This window comes from Agelaius phoeniceus, chromosome 3 (assembly GCF_051311805.1).
Source record: "Agelaius phoeniceus isolate bAgePho1 chromosome 3, bAgePho1.hap1, whole genome shotgun sequence".
In the NCBI taxonomy this organism is placed as follows: Eukaryota; Metazoa; Chordata; class Aves; order Passeriformes; family Icteridae; genus Agelaius; species Agelaius phoeniceus.
Window position 1 is genome coordinate 74,610,658 of NC_135267.1, and position 25,666 is coordinate 74,636,323.

Genomic DNA, 25,666 nt, shown 5'->3' on the forward strand with positions numbered 1-25,666 from the left:
CAGCATATGAACCTTTCAGTATTGCTGTCAGTCAACACCAGTGCACAAGCAGGAAATGCAATTATTGGTACTGTTGATACAGAGAAGAATCCAAGCAGCAGTCAGAAAAGAGCCAAAGTGGGTGTGATACAACCATGCTGCTTCATAGTGAGATGTGAATTCTTAGAATAAAGTCTTTAACTTATAATTCTGTACTCTGACAGAACTATGTGTGTTCTAAAAACAAAGGCAACCTAAATTCAGTGGTGCATGGTGCTGCATAAATTTCATATTAAAACAAATAAAAACAATCACATACATTAGGCCTTAAAATTAGCAAATTAAATAGGAATTGAGTTGGCAAAAATTACAATTTGGAAGCTTCATAGAAGGGTGGCTTAGAGAGGGAAGTCAGATATGGTTTATGTAATTTTTTTTAGTGAGGAAAATTCAAATGTGTTAGCTATAACTGCCAGAAGATTGATACATTTGAAAAACATCCCCTACATCTTGAAAGATGACTGATATGTGTAATATTATTTTAATAATAAAGAGCATTAATAATGTTCACTGTCACCCTATTTTTTAGTTATGTCAGAGGAAATCATATGGAAACTGGGATCTTACAGTAGTGGGAAGTTTCCTGTGACTACCAGAAAGAGAGCCTCCATAAGAGTCATTAAAAAGGAAAGGGACTCTGAGAGGGTGTACTGTACTCAACATTTTGGTGCCAGGCTTGATTAGACTTTCCATGCTACCATGTGGTAAGTGTATAAGATATCTTGGGATTGAAGAGCATTAATCAATGCTTAGGATACTTGTGAAATCTGTTTTATTATGTGTGGATTTGGCACCAATACCTATAGTTAAGGTAGTCTAACACTTTCCACTATAATTCTGTTTTCAGTTGCTTATAAGTAAGAACATTTTGGGCTGAAACTTTCCATGCTCGGTGTCTGCTTCAGGTTAATTGTTATTTTTCTTTAGTGTAAGTAGTTCAGGAGCTTTTTTTGCTTGAAATTGAGGAAAAATACATGGTTCAGTGGAATATGTGGCCCAGTATAAATAGGGAGCGATGAAGTGCAAGTTAAACACTTATGTACTGTGGGATTATGCATCAAGTTTGATGGCACAGGTGGAAGCAAATGGCCAATAATGTCTTATTAATAATGACAGATGTCTTTTATAAAAACATGTTAGATTACCAAGGGACTCTGTCCCTCTGTCAAGGGACTTAAACATTTCTGTCTTCTGTAGCTCATTTGAAATATTAGGAAAAATAGTCACAGAAAAGTGGTGACATTGGCCAATCCATGCAAAACATGTGAGGAAAACATCTCTATTTGTGTAAGGCCAAATTAGGTATCTTAGATATCAATGTCTTTGTGTTTGTTTGTTAGTCGTGTTCTTTTCCTGTGATCTGTTTGTAAAATACATGCTTCAGCTTAAAGCCACAGCAGCAACAAAGGGTTTTACTTGAAACTGGTGTTGCTTTTCTGATCCCCATGCAAAAGCTGATAACAAGGAGAGTTCTTCTGTTATTAGTCAAGTGCTTATGATTTGCTTTCCCCTCTTTCCTATCCTAGGAGGCTGTAGGAGTTTAAGTAGTTTGACACAAATGTTTATGGCCGTGGGTTGGACTATGGGGCAACGGGAACAGATGGGAACAAGTTTCCTTTGAAGTTAGAGTGTGAGAAAACAGAGGAAAGAATTTACAGTGAAACTCTGCAGATAAAGCCTCAATTTATCTAGCACACTCTGTCTACCAATGCAGTAGAATTAAGTAATTTTCCATTTGGATACAAATCCATCAAGGCCCCACTCAAGGAAGGGCCTTTTGTCATTCTTCCCTGTCTCTTGGTACAAGTCTAGGGAAGAAAGCAGAAGCTTGTGTCTACTTGTAAGGTGCTAAATACACTGTCACACTCTGGGTTACTGAAAACTGACTACTCCAAATGTTCTTCAAATGTCTAGTGAAAGGAAATACAAGTAAGTATGTGGTTATGGGTCCAGGAAACTTCTTTGGAAGCTATTGGTACAGGTAAATTATTTTTACTTTTGGCTGACCCTCAGCAAGAATTGGAAAGGAAATACCAATATCTACTGAATAAGTATTTTTATTAGACAAAATTCGTCTTAATATAAAAAAAGGGGATTGACTTTGGCTAAAGTCTAAAACATTATATGCACATATGCATTTTGGGTATTGCTGAGTGCTTTCTAGACTGTTTTTTTTTCTTTTTCATTCCATTTGGTTTGCTGAAAATCTGTTCTTCCACTGTCATTGATTTCATATTTTCAAGCTTTTTTATTCTTCTGTGGCTAGTGTTGATGGTATCATTTATTATTCAGTTACTGTTATTTCCTTTTTTTCTGTAGAGAAGACTATGCTAAAATAATCTAGTAAGTATAGACTAGAAAAAACATTTGAATGACATCAGAAAATACAGCAAAACTAAAATGATGGCAGACTGTAGCAGAAGAATGTTTATACTGGAGTTATTCCTCTTGTTATGAGTGTTAGTTCTGTTAAAATATAATTCTCTTTGGGGTTTATGTTTTATTTTGTTTTTAAACTTTTGAAGTTAAAAATAAATGTACTTTCAATCTTTAACCAACTTAACTTTTATTCTCAGAATTTAGATTGTCACTGGCTAGTTTAAATATCTATGGCTAGAGCTACTTAAACAGAAGCTGGTTTTATCCACTTTTATATGATGATGTTTTTCTTTTAATCAGATTTTATTGTCTTGCATGTCAAAATTACTCAGAAAATTACTTAAATTACTTTTCCTTTCAGTTCTTGGAAGAGATGATACCTGCCACAATGTAATAAACTATTCTTGCATGTAGCTAGAGACTCTGCTCCTTTATCTGTTGAACCGTAACACCTAAATATTTAAGGTTTTTGGGGCTAGGAATATGGTATTGGAAAGACGTTTAGCAGTAGCTTCATTAGGATAGGTTTGTAAGAGTGATCAATGGGCAGGTTGTGTTCCCTGCCATGTTCTGCATGTTTTGCCTAGCAGCTGTTCAAAATGAGCATAGAGTCTTTGTGGTAAAGGTCAGAGGAAAGGGCTTTCCCATATCTGCTCTTTCCCAATGCTTTGGTGGTTAGCAGGTGGGTTAGCAGGTGGGTTTCTGCCAGTGGCTGCTTGTCATGACTTTCCTCTGATCCAATGAATCTGGCTATACAATGTGGAAATTTGGAAAAGTGCTGCATCCCAGCCTAATCTCTAGCTCAGGGCTAAGAATCATCTCTTGAAGGGTGGGAGGCAAGGGTTTGAATGCTTTTTAGGCTGAGAAGTGTGACTACAGCACCAAATACGCTCTCATTAGATTATAATTAAGCTGCAGGACTGCGTCACAGCATTTTTGAAAGAAAGGTATGAGCCAAATGGTTGATTTAGAAACAGTGTGGAAGAGAATAAATAACCAGAATACCTGGGTTTAACAAACGTTGGAGTTTTGTTCAAAAAATAATGAAATATTATCACATCTATTTTACAGAGTGGAACAGGGACATAAAGATTAAGCCAAAAATGAACATAGTCCTTCCCAAATTAAACTGAGGACCTGGAATGGAAAACTATTTTCTACTGGATAATTCTGGCAAAGTTCTGCAAGCCACTAGATTATGATGGAAAAAATTCAACTTCACTAATGCCTCTCTGTGATATGTTCTCTTGGTTAAAAGATGGAGCATATTTCTTTGTGAATCAGAGAATTTTGTGCTCTTGATTCTTGCTGTAATTGATTTTGTCACTTCTCTGTTCCTCCTTCCAAAAAAGGGAACTGAAGCCTAAAGAGGCTGACCTGGAACAGAGGCTAGACAGAGTTAAAGGAATCAAGTAGGTATTTAGTAAAAGGCTTTCCAAGGATACACCCTGGGCAGTACAAGACCTAAACAGATATGAAAATCACCAATATCTTCAAACTGATTTCTATAATTTGGGATAATTTAGCAAATGCTTAAATTAACTCAAAAAAAAAGTATGTAGAAAGAATAATGCACTCTTTCCCTAATAAATAACTAAACATTACGTGTAGTTCGAGAAGCAGGTAAAAAATTACCCTTTAAAAATACATTTTAAATTATGTTCTGTGGAATTTAAATTCTTTCTTTTAAGTAGAATCTAATACCTTTCTAAATTAGATAACTCCAATGATTAAAATTTTCTAACTTCTTTGTAGGCTATATATTTAGTGTTACTATACTATAACTTAACGCTTCAAGAATGTGGTTGTTTTTTAATACTGAAAATACCAACTCATTGTTTTTTAGGCTTACATTTATGAAATGCGTTCAAGCACTTTTTTACAAAAACTGGGGAGACACACAGAATCTGTAATCAATGTCAGTTTTAATCCCTCATCTCCACAGGTAAGCCATTGCTTTTTTTTCCTCTTAGTAATGAAAGCATGTAAAATAACTCAAAGGCCTGAAAGATTTAAAAAGTAACATTATTTCAAGTGTGCTGTGTCAGAATAGCTATTGAAATTGCTTAATCACAATATTTTGAAAAACTGTTACTGTTGTGCTTTGAACCTTTTAGATATCTATAGGTGAAAAGTACTTCAAAGAACTTAGGCATTATGCAGTAACAATTTATATTTGTTTAGTGATCATTGTACTATATTAACAGCATTACATTTCGGTGTAATGGTTTAATTGCAGTGCAGCAATATATACAAAGAGGTTTGTTTTCTAAGTATTATTTTGACACCCAAGCTTCCCTGCAGCTAGTTGATCTTGTGAATTCTTTGTATGCTGTTTTTAAAGAAGTTAAATCCTATGGATTTACCCTCTTTGTTTTCATATATTGAATTTGCATTGATGCCTTATACTTTCTACTTTTTGTTCCTTACTTTAAAGACACAACAATGGTCACTATATATATTTATGTAAGACAAGACAGTAGCTTCTGTTTACTTCACTGCCTCCTCACCACTGACTATACTTGTTGCTATTAAAGATACTTATGGAGTAAATAAAATTCATTTACTTGTAGGAGTACTGTAACATTTATGTATCACCTTCCATTTGTATATCATCTTCCATTCTGTGATTTTAGAAATTCTGGAAGTTTTATTCCTTATGTATATATTGTTTGAACTGAGAAATTGCTGATTGCTGTCTTAGGGTTAACATTACATATTTCTGGTCTTTGGGTTCAGCAATGTTATATTCAAGCAAATGGTACGGTTTATTAAACTTTACAAATTAAGATTAGTGCAAGGTTTAGCACTGAACATACTTCTGCAAAAAAGGTATACTATAAGAATAGAGCTGACTGTAATCTTGCAGAATTCTGATCTGTGGTCCAGCTGCTGGAATGCATTTTGGTGGAAAATGTCTGATTAGAGTTCAATTTTTAAAAGTCTAGGCTCAATTGCAGTAGTAGCGTGAATCAAGATGGAAATAATTAAGTTCAGGAAAATCAGTTGTTAATCAAGGGGGCGGAATCTACAAATGGTGTAAAATAAGCTTTGGCTGTGGCTCCAAGCCAGACTGGTATGAGAATGTGCCTTGGGGCACAAACCCTTTAATACTGAATTTTATCAAACATTACACAGTCAATTAAGTATTATAGTTCGAGCCAAATCTGATGTTCAAGAGCCACAAACCCTTTTCTTGAAGAGCTCTTTCCTGAGAAACCAGGCCTGTGGTCTTGAACCAGCTGATGGCTTTCCCCATAGATAATCCTGTGGGGAAAGATTTCAAAGATGGTTTTATCAGAAACACTGTACTATATAACGAGGAATGTGTAAAGCTGCTGCAAATTTACAGATGAAAGGTAAATTTGATAAACCAAATAATTCTGCATGATATGCACTCCAAAATGCTTTCTAAATAATTCTTTTTAGGGGAGTTACAGAAACAAAAACCAAACCAAAAATCCCAAAAATCTACCTGAACTTTCCAACATAGAATTTAGCATGAGATTATATTTTAAGGCACTAGGAGAAGCTGCTAAGCAATGCAATGATAAACCTGTAGAGTAGAAAAGAAGAAAACCATAAATTAATCAGAAAAGAATAATCCCATACCTTGAAAGAAAGACTTTGTTTTATTCCAATACTGGAAGATTTTTGTACACATTTCTACTACTGGTTAGGGATTTAAAATTGACTCTGTTGTTTCATCCAATGTTTGAATGAATGCAATTAAGATTTATATTATTAATATATTATATAAAATATATTACATAATAAAATAAAATATTATATAATTGATTCTGAACAGCCACTGCATAAAGCCCCATTGCATTCAAAGGGAAACACTGGCAGGAGAAAGCAAAATGGGTGAAAAAAGAAAGTGGCTGCTGAGTGAAATTCAGACATTATAACTAAGTCTTTTGCTGTGGAAACATCCAGTCAAAAGTGTGGTGTTCTGTCAGTGCTCCAGTTCAGTTGTTGCTTGCCCGGCACCTGTCCATGAGGTAGCTTATTCCAACCATTCTTATAACTCTTACTTGCATAAGTGTTCTTCCAGAAAAGAGGGAAAAACCCTGGGTGGATATGATATTATTATAGGGGGCATTGTTGCTTTCATCATATGGTACTCTGAAATAATTATAAATTGATTGCTATGAAAGCTGGAGAAGGGGAATAAGCTAGAAAATTTGCATTTATCTTAATTTTCAAGATGATTTCTCAGTTTTGGCTTCTTGTTGTCATTTCCTGGTTTTCACTCATTGTTCAAAACTTAAGTGGGGAAGAATATGTATCTTACCAAAACCATTAGTAGCATTTCAATCTATTTTAGAGAGCATACATTAAGAGTTATTGTATTGTTTAACTATAGTAACTGTAGTTATTGACTATAACACATTTATTCAGTCTAAATTAAAAAAGGGGTGAGTCTTATCTACTAAATATGGAAACAATAAGTAATCTCTGTGATTTTGAAGCAGGATAAAAGCAAATGGGGACTCTATTCTCATCTACTGGTTTTGTGAAGTTGAATATTGGTATATACTATGATGATAGTTATTTTTTCATGACAGAATCAGGACTTTGAAATCATGTGCATTGCTAGCACCCCATTGAAACACTATGGGAGGTAGTTTCATGCTTTTGGTGAGCTGAGCCTACACAGTTGGTCAGCTGGCCTGGCTGAGAACCTTCTGAAGCAGAGTATAATTAAATTGAGTGGCAAATCATAGATGACCAAGAAAGAGAGAGACTATTTAAATGTTCTTCCTATTTAAAGAGAGGTCAGCATGTTCTCATGCATTTTGATATCAATTCTTAAACTCTCTACTCATTTCAGACACCTGTTCTCTTTTGTTAAATATTCCGTATACAGTTTAGGAGTAATGCAGTCTTTGTAGGAAGACTGTCTTTGCCAAAGACTGTACTGTAATTTATGTCTGGTGAGAAGATATTTCCTTTACCAACATTCAGCCAAAGGAGACAGTGTCATTAAAAAAAAAAAATAGAGCCTCCTGCTGACCTTTTCTGAGGATGAATGTATTTCTGTCCTTGTGTTCTTGAACTGTTAGCCAAATCTGTGTACTCACATTTGGTTAATCTCAGTGAAGTGAATGATGATAGGGACTGGAAATTTCCTAAATTTAACAAACATACTGGTTTAATTTTCTATTCAAATTACTGAAGTATCAGTCTGATTAAATTTTATCAATATTTTATTTTTATTCACCATCATATTCAATATCCTTCTCTTTTTCATCCTCAAATGTACAGATTTATTGTGATGGTATTACTAAAAAAAAGAAGGGACAGCAGTTAATGCAATTTGTCCTAATATTTCATGGGTTGTTATAGATCAGCTTGTAAATGGTACCAAGATACTCATATAAAGCAGTTCAAGGCAGCTGCATGTGCCCTTTCTTATTCTGTAAGACTCTAAGGCTTATGAGAGGTAGAAACTGGGGTAAAAAGATCTCTTCAAAAGGTAACAGCACCTGGAGTATTGTTGAGCAAACCAATCACTGGGACATGACTTAAACTTTAGGGTTTTTTTTATGTGATTATGATGATTTAAAAAAAATTATTAGCAGACATTGACTGATACAACTGTGTTGTATACACGCCTACCACATGTTAAAAATCTTGAGATAGTCTTCAGGTTTGGAGAAATGGATAACCATTCAACTTTCAAACTTTCAACAGTTAAATGGATTTAGAAATTGAGTCAAAGCAGAGAAGTGCCAGTCTAAGTAGCTTGGGGGAAAAGAGGATCTTCAGCTCTACCCACCTTTGGGAGATTCTCAAAGTGGGCTTGGTTTCCTACAGCGTCTTGTTTGGCTACTGCCTTTAAGCCAGTGGTTATATTTGCAGATCTTGGCTCTTGCCATCTTAAAAACTGCTTTTACAGAAAAGAATGCAGACCTTTGGGCTGTTCCACTCTCCAGCTACAAGGGCTGCTGAGCTTGTGGATAACTAGGCTACTAGTGTGACACAGCAGATAGTCCAACTGAATTTATTCCAATCCATGAGAATTCAAAATTGAGTTCATCACTGAACAAGTATGTCACTGTTTATAGCAGAAGGATAATTTCTTTTGCAGTTTCTAACAAACTCCAAAAATGTTGTGTATCATTATATTAAAATATGAATTGATGTTGTTTGGTGCAACAAATTGTTTATACCAAAAAATTCTTGCAAATAAATATGGAAAGCATATGAAGAAGCATGGCAGATTTTTAAAGAGAAAGAAAGAGCCTTCTATAAGCTAGGAAGGACAATATAATTCAGTTCAATCATTGAATGCTCTATGCATTTTAAGTGTGTTGCCAGCAAAAAACAGCTGTACACCACATGATTTTAGACAAATATGCTTGCAGAGGCAAGCATCTCAATTCATAGCATATTTGTCATAAAATCTTTATGGTACGTCTTACAAGGGTAGATACTTTATTGAATGGCACTGCTAGGCTGAAAGGGCTGGTTTGGAACAATTGGTTACTCTGCTGTTCAATGTGAGTTCTGTTTACCAAGTATCTAGACAGGCTTCCCTGTGGACTGAAAAGAGAGAGGATTGGCTGGGAGTGGGAAGGAAAGGCACTAACTGTAGTGATAGGGATAATTTGGAGAACAGACAGCTTCTTGGAAACTGTCAGACAGAGAGTGAAGAGAGAATGGTGGAGACTAAGAACTGGAGGAGAAGAACATATGTATGGAGTGAAGTGATGATGTTGGAGAGATGAAGAGAGTGCCTAGAGGGAGGGAACGAAAGCCCTAAGTAAGAGATGAAAACTGCAAGGTTAAGAATTACGGTTTCTAAACTTCTGGTTAAGCCTTGTTTCAGAAAGAGATAGGGAAAGTGAGATGCCTGTCACCTGGTTTTCAGAGCTGCTGAGAACAGGAGGTTGCTCTTAACAGTTCTGAAAATTAGTGTGTTCAGTGTCTCAGAAAAAACCCCATCTTTTCAAAGGAAATAAAGGGAAGCTTCCAGATGAGATAAACCTCACTTGCTCCCTTTACACACTACACAACTGTCTTTTAAGAGCCGATAATACAATATTAAAAGGGGATAAGCAAGTGAGCACCTGCTTTTAATGTTCCGTGAAGGGGCATGTAAAAAAGTATTCTGTGAAGTATACTTTGAATACAGTCTTCTCCTCTGTCCAGAGGAGCTGAAATTTGCCAAACAGGAAGAACTAAAGGACTAATGGTTAGGAGTTTGTTCAGCTACATTTTCATAGAGAAATAGAATTTTCAATTTAATTATCTTATGTAGCACTTTAGGAAGCTGTCAAGGTATCTTATTTCTCTTTCTTGAAAAGTGTTGTATTTAACTCACTCAACAGATAGTATTCATAGAATTCAGTTGAACATTTGTTGATACTAGAAACCATTCTGTGGGAAGTTCCAGTTTAAAGTTTCTGGGCTTTTCATGTAGAACAGGTACAAAGCCTCTTCCTCCATTTCAATTAAAATTCCAGCATTTGCATTCTAAGATTTTCCCTTCTTACATAGTCTTTGAGAAATTTAAAGCCAAATTAATTGGCAGTCATGAATCAAACGTATAGTGGATGTATAACAAATCAGAGTTCATGCATTAAAATATATTTAGATGAAGTACAACCAAAATGAAGTGTGGAATAAGCTGCATTCTAAATGAGCTTTTGGAAAAGGGAAAGCTAAGTCTTAGCTAGCAGATTAAATATGAAAAGAAAAACAGACTCAACTTCTGTCTTAAATTAAAATAGCAACATAAAATGATTCCAGCTGACTGATGGAGTATGATATAGCCACACCAAATATCTTGGCCCAGCTCCTGGCTGTATCTGAACTGTGTTCAGCATAAAGGGAGAAAGGCGCGAAGCAGAAATTCTTTAAAGCTGCCTTTTGTGCCTCTCTTCTTCCAGTCCACTTTGTAAAGTACAGCAGTCTCAGAAGTGCTTGATTCTGCAATTCCTAACACGTTTTCCCTGTGAGCTGATTTGGCAACTGGGGGGACTTTTGCTTTGCCTTCTTGCTTTCAGGGCTGTGCTGTGTGGTGGGTAGGCAGGGAAAAGTACATGTTGGTAAGGGGATCTTGTGCCCCTTTCTCTTATCTCATAGAAATATTCAACATCTGCAATCACCGCTAGTTGCTGTGCTTCTGAAGAATAGTGTTTGAAATATTTAAAAATATGGTAATACATGCATTAAAATGCTAATTTTGTCTTCCGAAGGGACTGGTTAATTGATGCTTTTTCATAAATCATTCGCAATGTTTCTCTCTGGAATATTGTAGTTGCTGAGACACTGTGACGTGGTTTTTTTGCAGAATTGTAGTTGTATTCTATCCAGCTAGTTATTTGCTCATGTAAGAAGATTTCTTGAAAGAAATAGATAATTTCCCTGCTGATGTATCATGCCATGCCATGCCATGCCATGCCATATCATACCACACCAGAAACAAACACAAATCTGGGATTTATTCCAACAGTTAATGCCTTCCTTTCTGCTCCTCTGCTAACATCTGGGGCAAATCACACTGACTCTGCCACTGCGTTTTTCTTCTGTGACCAGGTAAGGAATGACCAACATGGTCCATTGCAGAGAGAAGCTAGATCTGGAGAAAGAAAAGCGACAATTATGAAGACTCTTTTAAAATGTCAACGTGATGTGTGTGATTCTTTAACCTGAATCATAGAATGTCTTGGGGTAGAAGGTACATTAAATACAACCTATTCCAAATCACTCTGCCATGGACAGGGTTGCCACCCATAAGACCAGGTTGCTGAGGGCCCCATCCAATTTGGTCTTTAACCCTTCCAGGGATGGGGTATCCACAACTTTCCTGACCAACCTATGCCATTGCTTCACTACTCTCTGAGTGAAGTATTTCTTCCAAGCATCTAACCTAAATCCCTCTTTTAATTTAAAGCATCCCCCCATGTCCTATCATTATTTAAATGTATAAAGGGTCACTCTCCTTTTTTATAAAACACTTTAAGTGCTGAAAAACCACAATAAGATCTTCCTGGAGCCACCTTTCCCCCAGGATGAACAACCTCAGCTCTCTCAGCTTGTCTTAGGAGAGGTGCTCCACTCCTCTGATCATTTTGTTGACATACTCCAACTCCACATCTTTCTTGTGCTGAGGACCCAGGAGCTAGATGCATTATCCCAGCTTAGGTTTCCTTAAGAGCAGAGTGAAGGTGGAGAATCACATTCCTTGACCTGCTGGCATCCAGCCAATTCCTTATCTACCCTTCAAATCCACCTTTCAAATCCATGTCTCTCTAGTTGAGAGATAAGGATGTCATGTGGGCCCTTGTCAAAGGCCTTGACACAAGCCGAGGTAGATGACAACAGTCTGTTTTCCCTTGTGGACCATTGCAGTCACTCCATCATAGCAGGTCTTCAAACCCTGTGAGGAGCAGCTAAGGACTTTGAGCTTGTTTACTTTGGAGAAAAGAGGCTGAGCAGTGACCTCATTGCTCTTTACAGCTTCATGAGGAGGGAACATGAAAGCACTGATCTCTTTTCCCTAGTGTCCAGTGACAGGACGTGTGGGAATGGCTCAAGGATACATCCATTAGAGGAGGTTTAGAGTTGATGTGATGAAGCATTTCTTTACAGAGAGAGTGGTGAAACACAGGAACAGGTCGATGCACAATGCTTGAATATTATGCTTTAATTTTTGGTCAGCCCTGAAGTGATTAGGAAATTGGATTAGATGATACTTGTATGTCTCTTCCATTTTAATTCTGTTATGTTCTATTTAATTCTAATTAAATTTCTAATTCAAATTTAAATTTGAATTTTATTGTTTCTATCTCCTCCTTTCCCAAGCAGTACATGCTGAGCAAATCTCTCATATTTCTTCCCAGCCCTGCATTAGTAGAAGGGACTGAATAGCTAATCATGTTCCAGCCTAGGTGTTGGCTGTGTCCCTTTGTGAGAAGAAGGCATGAACCTTCTGATGGGTGTGAGAGCTGTGGATCGTTGTATGATGATTTGAAGGACTGAACAAAATTTGCAAAAAGCATGTGGGAAGTGTGTTTTTTAAAGTTTGTGTTCATCAAGTTCAGCTGGGTTTCCACAGGATGTCAAACCCCTGTATCCCTGACACTTGCAAGGCTCAAAGACAAAGTGCTCAGTCTGAAGCAGGTGTGCTCCTGAGCTCAATGGTTGCAAATGTTTTTGAGGTGAGCAATACCAACACCTGTTCATTTCCCTGTGGATTTTTTTCCCTTGTAATCAGTTTTAGAAATGCCTGACCTGTTTTCTCTGTGAAAAAAAAGCTAAAACAAGACAGCTTGAGAACAGCAGTGCTCATCAGAGCAGAGGTCCATTGGCCCAATGCTCTTCTTCAAAGTGGTCAGCCATCACTGTCGAAAGGAAAGCTTATGAATGGTGCAGGGCTGCTCTTGCCAGGATCCAGAGAGTGTAGGCCTCCTCTGGCTGGGATTGGCATTCTCTGGAGCCTCTAACCACACAGAATCCTGCCAAGGACCCAGGGGATTTGTCTCAGCTCATCCTGGGCCCTGCAGTCCTGTCTGAGTGATGCTGTAGGTGTGTCCACTCATGTCCTTGTTTTCTTGATGGGCCTGGGATCCACAATGTAGATAGCTGCTCTATGGATGCCTCAAACTGGGTCAGAGCTTTTTAGGGATAACTCCAGGCATAACATAACATAATTATTCAATTTTATTATATTTCCTGCACTCAGCATGAGCTGAATAAAGATGAGACTATCATTTGCCTGAAATGCCTGGGGTTTTTAGCTCCAAAACCACTTTCAAGGACACGTCATGAAGATTACAAGTGGAAACAATATTTTTATTTATTTTCTTTTGTCTTTCTGAATCTGTTTCAGAGCCAATGCTCACAAGACTTAAAACTGTCTCAATATTCAGATTCTTCAAGTTTTCTTACAGCTAATGCAGACATGTCAAATCCTATCATTTAATGGTCTTTTCTGAATCCCAATAATGTGTTAAAATCTATTTATTCATTATTATGGATTACTGAGTACAATTTTATATAAGATAAAATTTATTTCACAAGCCAGTTTTTACCTTGGCATGACTTTATAGACTTTGCTCTCATGAGGTCTCTATCTTGTGTCTTTCTAAAGTGAAGGAATTATTTTTGTATCAAAAATGCTTAAAGATAGGACTATCTTTTTATCTAGAATTTTTGGGACAAAGTGAAGCCTTTTGCTTATTAACTAGCTGAAAGCATCCATTTAGAAAATTACTTAACTTGTTCAAGGGAAATACAATTGCTCTGATGCAGAGACTTTGAGAAATGATAAGGGTAGCTAAATCCTAAAGAAATATTTAGAGTTGTGTCTACCCAGATTTGTCTGAATAGGTGTATATATTTATCATCTATGTGTACCATGTATTATACCTAGACACATTAAAAATGCACTTAAAATTAATGAAAGAAGCCCTTTTCTGATAAAGTGTGAAATCTGTGAAATTCTACATTGAATTAATAGTGCCAGGAAAATTGTTTTTAAAAAAGCTAGCTGTTTGATTTCTACAGACATTTGACCCTGATTAGAGAAAACAGTTTTATTAATACATTTATAATATGTTGTTTTCTTTGCTTTCAAATTTAGCAATTTAATTAAATATGAAATTTTGAAACAAGTGGAAAATAAAATTACTTTGTTGTGTAACTTTTACTAACACAGGTCCTAAAAAATGACTAGTGAAATATGAATCTTATTTCTCACTGTTATGCCAAGATAAATTTCTGGCAAAGGCTTTTTATTAGTGTATCCAAAAGCTGATAGAGTGCTCATAGTTTTAAATCTCAAATTATAAATTTGTATATTCAGCAGAAATAGATTTTTTCCACCTTGTTTACAGTCAAGACAGAATCATCTATGGTCTCACAGTGTATATTCAAAACTCATGGCCATAAATTCAACAGTATTTGTTAGGACTAGACCTTGAATTTTAATTAGGGGATAGGAAGTTTCCTGAGTTGTAACATAGGTTTGTCAAGTATGGTTTTCTCAGACATAAACTCTGTGGATCATCTAAGGATTTCCTTCTTCTTTGTCTTCCATTATGTAGTTCTGTTTTCACTCATCTTTAAGTGTTTTTTTCTGTTTGTGTTTTGGGTTTTTTCTCATTTTAAGCATGAAATAAAAAAAAAAGGGGGGGGGGGGACCTTTCAGAATGTTGAAATTTGCTTGAGATATTTTAGTGTTCAGAATATTCATAGATAAGGTGAAAATTAGTAGATCTACTATCAATATGAAAATGTTCCTCACTGGTAAAATTGTTAAAAGAAAAATTATTGATATGCTATTAATATGCTGATAGCATATTTCCCAGGATGAGCAATGGACTCCACAGAGAGAATTATTCCTGAATATCTATGGCAGTTCAAAAGTTTTGAAGGCCAGCCTTTCCATATGATTTTTTCCCCTAGTCCTATATAGTCTGGCCTACTGAAGGCAGCAAAAAATTATATATCATATTAAACCTTTTGTTTTAGGCAAGGGATTCCTTGTACAAATGCTGATGCTGCGTAGGCAGTTTGAGTACATGAGCCTTCATTAACTCTGTCTCAGCAGTGGGCCTGCAAAGGCACCAGTTGGTCTTCACTGTTTAAAATAGACCATGCTGAAATGTAACACATGAGATGTTGCTTTTTGAAATTAAAATTCTAGGTTTGAGATAGCATGATGAGTATAGGATAGGAGCCTTTGTAGAGCAGAGTAATTGAAATGCAATTACCCACTTTGACTTTGGACAGAACACTGAGGATGAGAAGTCTGTAGTAGTTAAAAGCAACATCTGATTCCAGTTATCAGATTTTAGCTAACCTTTCTATATTAAAGAATTTTTCAAATAAATGTACTATGCCAAATATAATAAATAGTATGATAATAAAAAAATGAAACAGAAATTGTAGAGCTATTATTCTAAGAAAAGGCATAAAGCAAGATTAGAAGTTATACAAAGAGTATGTCATAAATGCTACCCTTTCAAGGGTACATATTTCTAAGAATTACAAATTCCTTAGGAGTAGAATTAGAATTAGAGTTAGAATTCCTTAGGAGTAATACACAGAACTGTCAGGCAAATTTTGAGAACTTCCAAGAAGATGTACTGTAAACTAAAATTCACACTATACATGGCAGCAGTTTATTGTATCTGGAGCACATTACATTTTCTCCTGTGATTCTAACTAGAAGTTGCATTCCTTCCATTCTATCTTCATGACTGTTTTAATATGAAGTTTGATACAAAATTGAGAAATTTTTTTGTTTTGTTTGAGAAGCAGTCCAAAAGTCTATAGGAATACATCAGTTACAACAATAGATTCCTATAAACGCCTGTCATGCAAAAAAGTAATAGATACAAAGTGTTGAAAAATCATTTTTTCATAGGGTGGTTTTCGAGAAATACCTTTAGTAATCATCATAAGGATAAAAAAAGTACCTAATGAGGGACACCCAAGCTGTAGTTTGTTACAGAATTCATAAGGATTTCTGAAATCCCTTATTTGTCTTGCAGAATATTTTTTTTTGAGTATGAAATAAGAACATGGACTTTCTTTTATTTTGCTTGTAATCTAGATGTGATCTAAAAGTTTTGAATAGGTTCCAGCTAGAGGCATCTCCTCTGAAATGTAGGTTTTTCCATCAATAATTTATGTAAGTAGCTATGATACTTACTGAAAGAAGAGTTTTTCACTTCAAGTGTGTTCTCTTTCCAAACTTCAGACTTACTCTATATTTGAAGGTTGGAAAAAATTCTGTCCGTGAATGACTCAACTTCAAAATGTTTTGTTTGCACTGCAGAATATGATACACTCTCCATTGGGAAGCTGCTAGCCTGGCATGTTTAGCTAGTTTTCCCGCTGACTTACCAAGTGTTATGCAAGCATTGCTATCCCATGACTTGAACAGCTCCTGTTACTTTTACTTTGAATATGAGCACAGAGTTTTAAAACATCTTATAAATAATAAAGTCCTTCATGGAAGTTAAGTGCAATATTTCAAGATACAAAGGTCTGTATGAAATAAATATGATTCCACTTTTTCTTCAAGTGTGAGTTATATGCCTTTATTATTTTTACACAGAATATCCTTTTATTTTGAAAATATTTAAATATGCAATATGTCATGTAAGACCATGGTTTGCCTTTTGACTTTGCTATCTGAGAAATATTTTCCAGAAAAAGGTGGATTACCCAGCAATAAAATGAACTTGCTTTCTGTAGACATATAGCTGGAGGGTAGAATAATTAATGAACAAAATATATTTTGAGTCCCAGGGTGTATTATCCAGGCACATATAGACATAATAAATCTCTCAGCCACAGAATATGAGTATCATCCAGAGGAAAAGAAAACCTTTATGAAAAGGAAGCAATGCTGGATTAAGAAAGCACCTCGAAGTCTGAATCAGGTTGTGTGTTATGGAACTGTGATGTGTGTTAGAACAGCTAAAATCTTACACATATGTTATTTTAAAAGCAAAAATAATTATTAAACTTCAAGGAAAATATCCTTAATATGTAACCAATATATTAAAATTGACCGATGTGATGGAGTTTTGTACAGTGAAATGAGTCATATTATCTTCTGTTTGCATGTCAAGAGAGGTAATGCAATTATCTAGAGCTAGCATTTCTGGCCTCTCTTTAAGAAGGAAATGCAAAAAAAAAAAAAAAGAATGTGATGAAGTCTGAAGAAGAAAAGACTTTTCTTCAGGAGCAAGTCAAAGAAAACAAATATTAATATATTTGTTAAATTACATAGTTAAGACTAATGCTGGAAGAGGAAGAGGTTTTTGTTAACCTATAATGCTATGGGGGAAACTTTAAAGAAGACAGAGATTTTTATTTATTTCAATGAAAAGTTTTATAAACAAACTATATTATATCAGATCTGAAGTCCATTTGCTTGACACAACAATCAGCTGGCCAGCCTGCCTTGGTGCTTACAGCTGAAGTGAAAAACTGTCATAGTTTTAAAGGTCCCACTTCTGTAAACACTTCCTGTTCCACTGAGCTATTTTGGGAGTTTTAACATGCAGTGGTTTCAAAGAAGTTGTGCCAATAAGTAGAGTATAAAAAACAGTATTGAAAATTACTTAATTTAATTTAGTAGGGAATTATATATTATATGGCAAAGTGCCTTTCAACTTAGCCTCATGTATGCCTTTATTTCTGACATGATTTGATTTGTTAAATGTTTTCTATTTTGTGCCTGATGGACACAAAGTATGGCCTTACAGTTCAGAAAGAGAACAAATGAGGGTCCCTCAGTTATAGTCAAAATGTAGAATGAAGGGCTTCTTAAGAGCTAAATTTAAGTTACAGGTCATTAATGGATGATATTCAAACCATGTCCAATGTGCATCCTTTCATTTTCTTTTCCACCGTGCTTCTAAGTTACAAGCTTCTAGATTTAAGAATTGGAAAGATCTGAAAGTAAAAATAAATTCTGCTACAGTTAAAACTAAGAGAACAGCAAAGTGACTGAGAGTTATACAGTACTTGGTGGGAACAATATTCTGTTGGAGTGTAGCTGGACCATACAGCAATGCTCATGACAAATGCTCCATAGACAATGGTGGCTCTTTATTAATAGTGATATTGGAGTCTGGAAATGTAAGTAGATTGCAAAAACATGCGGCCCATATTAATGAATCAGAAGTTGTTGTACTTTTCCAGGCTTTCATACATAAAGAGTGTAAGGTATCTGCGGTGGATGTTGGCTTATGCACTGAATAACAAGATATAAAAACACTCAAGTGATTTAGGCTTCTAGCTTATAAATCCTTTCTGAAGATGGAATTGGAAGCTGCTCTTAAGTCACTCTTATTTATTTACCATTTATTCATTTGTTAGATCTTTTATTCAGTATTTGAGGTTTTAGTCCTTTGAGTCAACTTATGGGGACTCTCACTGTTGTTGAATGGCTTGAGTTGCATTCCTCAAGCAAACCAACAATGGGTGGTCATAACACATTGGCAGTCTGGGAGAGTCCATCAATAACAAATAGCTCCTAAATAGGATGTATCATGTGTGGTCCAAGAGTTTCCTGCAAAAGACAGTTTCTGGAAGAAATGGCTTGAATGAGTGTAATGCTCTCTGTTTATAAGTATGTTCTTGTTTAACTCCTCTAAGCATGGCTAGCCTTTTCACAGCCACTCATTTGGGAAGGAGACATAGGAAAAGAAGATACTGCATACATAATGACTCCACATGAAACAGTCTCACAGGTCGCAGTCTCACTTGTAGGCATACTTTGGTAAACTGAGGTTTTATATTTCAGTGAAGAAAATCAGTTTACAACTCAGTTTATAATTATGGAGGCAGGTATGGCTTCTGGATCGTGATAAAGTAGTGAAAGATCAGAATATTTGATTACACATCTTGCAATATCTTTAGAAATAAACTCTTTACATTAATTGGTATAGTGGTATAGTTGCATTCTTCTGAAAGAACACAGTTTTACTTCACAATACTGTATACAGTTGCACCCTTGTGCTTCTCTATTGCCAAACCACAGAATTTTTCCAAACTTTGAAGTTGAAAGAAATTTGTGTGCCAAAAAGCTGTGGGGAACTGTTGATTTGAATGATGTAGTATGGAAGTGAATCACCTTGGTTACCTTCTTATTAGAGGAGAGCTTCTTTTTGTTGACTCTTTCTTAAGAAGGAGACTTCAGTAGTGCAGCTCCTTTGTTTAAAAATCTATTCTATTGCTTGTGATTTCAGTGCCTTCCATGTATTCCTCATATGCCAATGCACTGATCAGTTCTTAGTGGTTTATGTTAATATATTTATGTCAGAGAAGTTGAAATCTAGCCATGATAAATGAGCAAAGTAGCCAATTTTTTTCTTTTCATTAGTCTGGATACTATATGTTTATTCTTCATTAATTGTAGTCTATGTCTTTCTTTTTATAAAATGCCAATCCAGAAACAGCAAAAAAAAAAAAGTTTTAAGTGGAAACAAATGAAGAAAAAACAGAAAAACATGTTGCTAGAAACAGCTATTAGGGCTGAATCATACTTGAGTTTTGTGGATGTTTTCATTTTAGAGTGTCATTTGTTTACTAATTTCTGACTTTTTTGGGGCAAATTACTAACACATGTTTTCTCAGCTCTCAAGAAAAAGTGTTTTCATATTTTTTAAGGAATAAGTGAGCAAAAAGACATTCTTTGCGCTTTTTGTGTGCTTGCTCTTGTCTGTCTTGAAAAATGTTTCAGTAACATGAAATATCTGCTACAATCATAGCAAGAATCTAGTGTTTTAATAAAGTATCTTTTACTAGTTTATGTGAAGACACTGTTGCAGTTCTCTACTGCATTATGCTGTATATTTTCAGTATTTTCAGTAAACCTGACAAGAGTCTACACTGCTCAATTTTTTTTTTTTTTTTGTGGGAGAAAAAAGGGATCACAAAGAAAGAAACAAGAAAGTACACTGCATTAGTATTTGATTAATTCTGACACACAAAGTGGTCTTAAAGGCAGTTAGGAGTGACCTATTGGTAATTTTTATAGTTAGTTATGCAAGAATATAAACCAGCCTATTTAGTTATTGAAATCTGTAACATGCTTCCATTTTTTCTTATTCCCTTACTTCCCTAGCAATATGAGAATAGAGACAGACTAGTGAAGTCTTTATTTTAGCTACAATTAGGGTTTGGTGTTTTTTTGTTTTTTTTTCTGTTATTTGCTGTACAGAAAACTGTAGTTGATGAGGCTACAAATCTGAAAGGTTTTTTTAGGTCAACATTGATCATTGCATTTGCAAGCTAGAATTTGAAAGCATATTTGATTTTATTGCAATTTTGCTTGATAAAGAATTCAGAAAAATCAGCTCTTGGTTTCATTTATTTCCAGAATTCATAATGTGAATCTGAAACCAACTATTACCTCGCAACAGGTTGATTTCACAATTGATTTCTTGGATGGTATATCAGTTTTGATGAAAGAGTAAATTATCTCCTTTTTGTTTTTGAATCCACATCACTGTTTAGTGGCACATGAGTAAGTAAGCCTTTCTATATGTACACACAATTGTAGAGATCATCAGAAAATCTATAATTTGCCATCTTATTCTGAAGAAAGCTTCAGGTCTAACTAGTATTCAGTACCTTGAACCATTTGTGTCTGCTATTATAGTCTGCTTATAATTGTGATGCTATAAACATTGTCACTTGTCATTGAAGACATTTATTTCCTCATACTATTAAAGAAATACAGATATTTTAAATTAGTTAATTACCTTTTCCAGCAAAATAAAACACTTTTTTCCTGATGGATAATGGCAAAGAATTCATTTACTTCAATTCAAAGAATTGAAGTAAATGAAAGCAAATTAATGATCTTTTTGTGCTTTCACATGTTTGAATATTTCTAAATGAGAGTCCAATTAGGCAGCAATCTTTTCCTCTCAGTACAGTTGGAAAAATATTTTTTGCACATCTAGAGCTGATACCATGTGTGGATAATGAAATCTTGTGGAACTGTTGACAGCCCTTTGTGATTTCCATGTGTCCTTATCCAAGCTGCCCCATTGTAATTTCAAGGAGTTTTTTATTAGTAAGTGGCTCAGCTGGACAGTATGTAGTACTACTTTGCTTTGGAAATCAGCAGTGATGAAATGTCATTTTTGGCTTACCTCTGTAAGTCAATACAACTGCTCCCAAACACAGTTTGAAAAGAAAGTTTATATTGACTTAGTTAACAATACAGCTCCTGATTATAACTGTCCATATTGAAAATCACTTGCCAGGGATATAAAGGCCCAATATTGTAACTCTTTCAGGGACTGTTGATGACATCTGCCAGCTCAGTAGTAGGTTTTCAAAAGATGAACAAATTTTTATTTTTGCAAACAAAAATTTCAGAAAGTGAAATATTTGCAGAGTAGCTCATGTGTCTCTGTCTCATATTAATAGACTATGGATGCTGAGGATGAATAATGAGTGGTAGCCCAATATTATCAGCACTCTCTAATTTTGTTCCTTGTCTTATATCAAGTAACAGAACGAGATCAATCATAAAAGTATTTGCAGTAAAACTAAACTGCTACTTCCATCTTTGCTGGTTTGTTTTGTAATGATTTTCTATGCAGGAATTGTGATAATGGAAAACTTTCGAGTTGCCAGCTTTCTTAAGAAATTGTTATTTGTCAAGAGTTGCACGCTTGTCAAAATTATTGACAGGGCACTGATGTTGCCAGAAATACAGCCACCATCCAGGCTTCTGCATAGCTTTGGATCTGTAAGGAAACTGTGCATGGAAACTGCTTTGGAAACAGCATGGTGCAGAGTCAGAAGTGGAATGGGATAGAAGTGGGAAGGAAGGATGACAGTGAATTAAATGTAGGTAAGAAAGATGTAATAAGGGAAAAAAACCCCCACATGAGCACACAGGGAAAATAAAGCGGACAGAAATATCTATTTTCACAGAATTCTAGACATTTTTTAAGGATGTATTTCTTTTGGACAAGCACTAGGAAATTTTCTAAACCTCCAGCAGATGAGCCAGAGAGTTTGCAACAAGGTAAGAATATATACATTTTTTAAAAAAAATGACTTCATGAACATTCTTTGTGTGTCTGCTTGTCACAGCACTCAGAGATTGAGTGATTATCCTCACTTGCTATAGACGGTCTCCTGCTGTGGAGTAATTCTATGGTCAATGTGTGGGCAGTTGAGAGTATTGGAATTTCACATCTGTCCCACACTCAGCATGCCCAAAGCTAAATCTTCACATTCCAAAGAACCTTAATCTGTGTTTGGCATTAGCAATTATTACTGAATGCCAATTTTGGGCTTTTTTTTGAAGGTATGCAAATAATATTATTATTGCTGATGTAATATGGTCCTTTTTTTAAATAGAGAGGTTATATAAAGACTATGGATTATCTATAAGTACATATGAAATGTTTTGAAAATAGTAAATATTTTCAATTTTAAGAATTGTATTATTTTGAAAGAATAATGTTTGTCTCTTAAAATTTTTAAAACACAGTTATTTTCCTCCACTTGCTTCCACTTGGTTCTTCTTTATGTTGCTCAGAGTAAACATGTAAGAATTTCTCTCTCTGTAAGTCTGTATGGAGGCTTTGGTCATTCTCTGAAAAAAACTTTATCAAACATGGACATTTTCTCCTAATAACCTTCAAGATTTAATACTTTCAAAGACTAACAGTGTACCTCACGTTCTCCTACTTTATACTACCCTGACAGGTAACCCCAAAGACTATTACATTTATAAACTATTTGGAAGAAATTTTCTTTTGCACTCAAGCATCATCTTTTTTGGTTTTCCCATGATACCTATTAATTTATTTTTGAATTTCAGATATCTATCCATGCAAGTAAAAATACATTATGTAGTACTAATTAACATGTTGCAGCATTTCACAGCTGTTTGTTTTGAATGTAATGGCAGGCTAAGGAATTACTTGTTGCATTTATGTCTGACACAAATGAGTTGTGCTCCTGTAAGCAAGATGCTCAAAGCTGGATGCAGGAACAAACTTTGAAAATTTGGTAGTGAAAATTCTTAGCTTGCAGTGAAAAAAAGGAAGGGAAGGTGGTGCATAGTCAGTTTTGTTTTGAATCAAGGGATGGCAATGGTGAAAAAAAGGAAGGATTCAAGCAATTAACCAGATGAGGTAAAATGACATGGTTGCAATGAGTCCTAGACCTAGATAAATGTTTTAGCTGTTTAAAATAATGTGGAAGACCATATCTTGAGATTCTAAGGAGAAAAAAGTTGGAGGAGTAGCAGATAACCTAGAAGTGACGATGTAGAAGGGCATTTAAGTTGCAGATAATCTCCAAGTTACCTGTCCCAGTGAAAAGTTACTGTCTACAATGATGGAGAAGGTTTGAAGAAAAATTGCAGTGAAAGAGAAATAAGGATCCTTGTTCTAGTCTTGTTGGAGTTAAAAAAATGGTGAATCATTAGACTGGCATGGAGATTGGTCTGGAAGAGAAGTTTAACTCTGAGTTGTTCTTAGAGAAATAGCGGGTTGACATTATTTAAAGCTAATATGTAAGTGGGGGAAAGAGAAACATAAGAAGATTCCTGTGAAATGTTGTTGGGGAACTTACTGGGAGATAAGAATGCTCTTCTGAGGGACTGATAAAAGATAATCAGGACAGAGAAGAAACATGGAATCCAAGAGACATCTAAAATCTAGGAAAAGCATTATCAGCTGTATGGAAGGCAGCTTGATAGATAGAAGCAAGTACAGATGACATATTTAGTGTCAGTTATGTCTAGGAACAGATCATTGGAAAGAATATCAGGAATTGTTAAGGTGAAATTCAAGGGCAAAAGGTATGTTAGACAAGAGAACTGCAAAAAACCCTCACCAAACCTGACTCTAAACAGTTCATGCTTTGTTATTAAGTAAATGAGAGATGATCTGTAACTGGAGAAATAAATGTGGACCACTGGAGGTCTTTCAGGGACACAGAAAATAAGGAATGGTTACATTGGAGGAAGAGTCAGATGACATTGATATGTTAATAAGTAATGGAGAGAATAAAGGAAGTAAGTTAATGTGTGAGACTGGGCCTCTGAGGCAAGGGAAGGAGTACAGAAGAGGAATATCTCAACTGACAAGGCAGCACTGTAGTAGGGAAAAAGAAAACTATGACAAAAGTAGAAAATACTGTGGAGAAATAGGGATGATTAAGAAAGAAACTGTAGTGATTAAAACTATGAAATTTCATGCTAGAAAAGAAGCATTATTTAACCAGGGTAGTAACCTCACCAAAAGCAAAGAAAGAAGATTCTCAAATTCTTTATTGAAGTGCTTGCTGACCATTCCTATAGGTGAACATCCCCCTTTTCAATTCATCTGCTCAGCTGAAGCAGCACAGTTAGCCAGGTCACTCCTTCATGTGCATACATAATAAACAAACTTAGTCTGTCATTAGGGCAAGGGTACTTCAATTGCAATTCTTGCTAGCCCATATTTTATCTTCCACAGAGCTTGTCTTTGGGATCTATACTCATAAATGTATAAAAGATAACCTTTCATGAAAAATGCAGATAGATCTTTACAATTTTTTTTTTATTTAATCTTTTTGGGTATTACATATTTTCTTGCAAAGTGCTGTGAAACTCATGCTTTGGGGATGCAGATGGAGGAGTGTTGTCTTCTTTAAGAGTCTTTAGAATGCTTTCCTCTCAATTTTAACATACATCAGTTTGAGTCTCTCAAAAAAATTTCTTTATTAGCTGTGTAGGGCAATATGATATTCCTTATGGACTAAATTTTATAGGCATGATGGCAGTCCAAGGATATGCTATTTCAAAGTGACCCATCAGTCTCACTACTTACTTACTTACTACTACTACTTAAAGTTCTGACGTTTTCAAATGAAATAAGAACCAAGGCAAAGGATTTTCTTTATGTATAAAATTCTTACTAGTTTGAGCTTATGCCATTAGTGTTTAGATTTTTACATGCCAAAATAGTTATACTTTATGTTCTCCCATATGGAATAGTAGATTTTCAGAAGGCTAATTGCACCATCCTACCCTATGTTTATATATGGAACATATTATTAATCTGGTTGCTTATGTTTATTCAAAAGGTACCTTTGGAAGGTGACACATTAGCACTGGCATGCCTGTCAAACCTTGACAGTTTCATGGTCTTGGCTTTGTACTGGCACTTGAAAAAAAGAAGAGGAGATTATTTTTTTCCATTTGAAAATTCTTTTTTTCCTGAAGGAAATACATCTACTAGGTAAAAATATAATAAGATTTCCCTCTGGTTTTGATGCGTCTATGATGTAAAGGAGAAATCTTACTCAGGCAAAACTACAGAGAAAAAAGTACCAAGATCACAAGCTTGTATATTAGACAGGGATTTGTGTAAAAATTAATCTTCAAAAGAAGTAATAGAAATTTATTCTAGCAGACTACTAAACCATTATGTAAAATAATTATGTACAATTAAACTCACAAAACATAGCAAAAAGAAGTTGAAGTAGAACAGAATCCAGAAGGAAAGAAAAAAACAAGAAAAAAATTGTGTATTCACACACAATTCTAGTGCAAAGCTTTAAAGTTGCAGGAAAGGGTAGAATGAACATTTACTTTTATAAGATGAAAAATTCTTAAAACAAGAAAGGGTAATGAAAAAATATTAAAAACATCAGTAAATATGAGTTGAATAAAAAAAGAAATATGCCTTGGATTTGTGAGACATTGACATTAGAAATGTAATACATTTCACCAAGAATAAGA

The 25,666-nt window shown here is 35.2% G+C and overlaps 1 protein-coding gene across 2 annotated transcripts in view; it reads left to right on the top strand.

The window, feature by feature from the left end:
* Window positions 1–25,666, top strand: part of WDR27 (WD repeat domain 27) — a 90,031-nt gene that overhangs the window by 43,863 nt on the left and 20,502 nt on the right. For both annotated transcript variants that reach the window (XM_077175620.1, XM_077175621.1), the window contains one exon: window positions 4,265–4,363. In XM_077175620.1, the coding sequence (XP_077031735.1) occupies window positions 4,265–4,363 (99 nt within the window). The remainder of the gene's footprint in view (window positions 1–4,264; window positions 4,364–25,666) is intronic.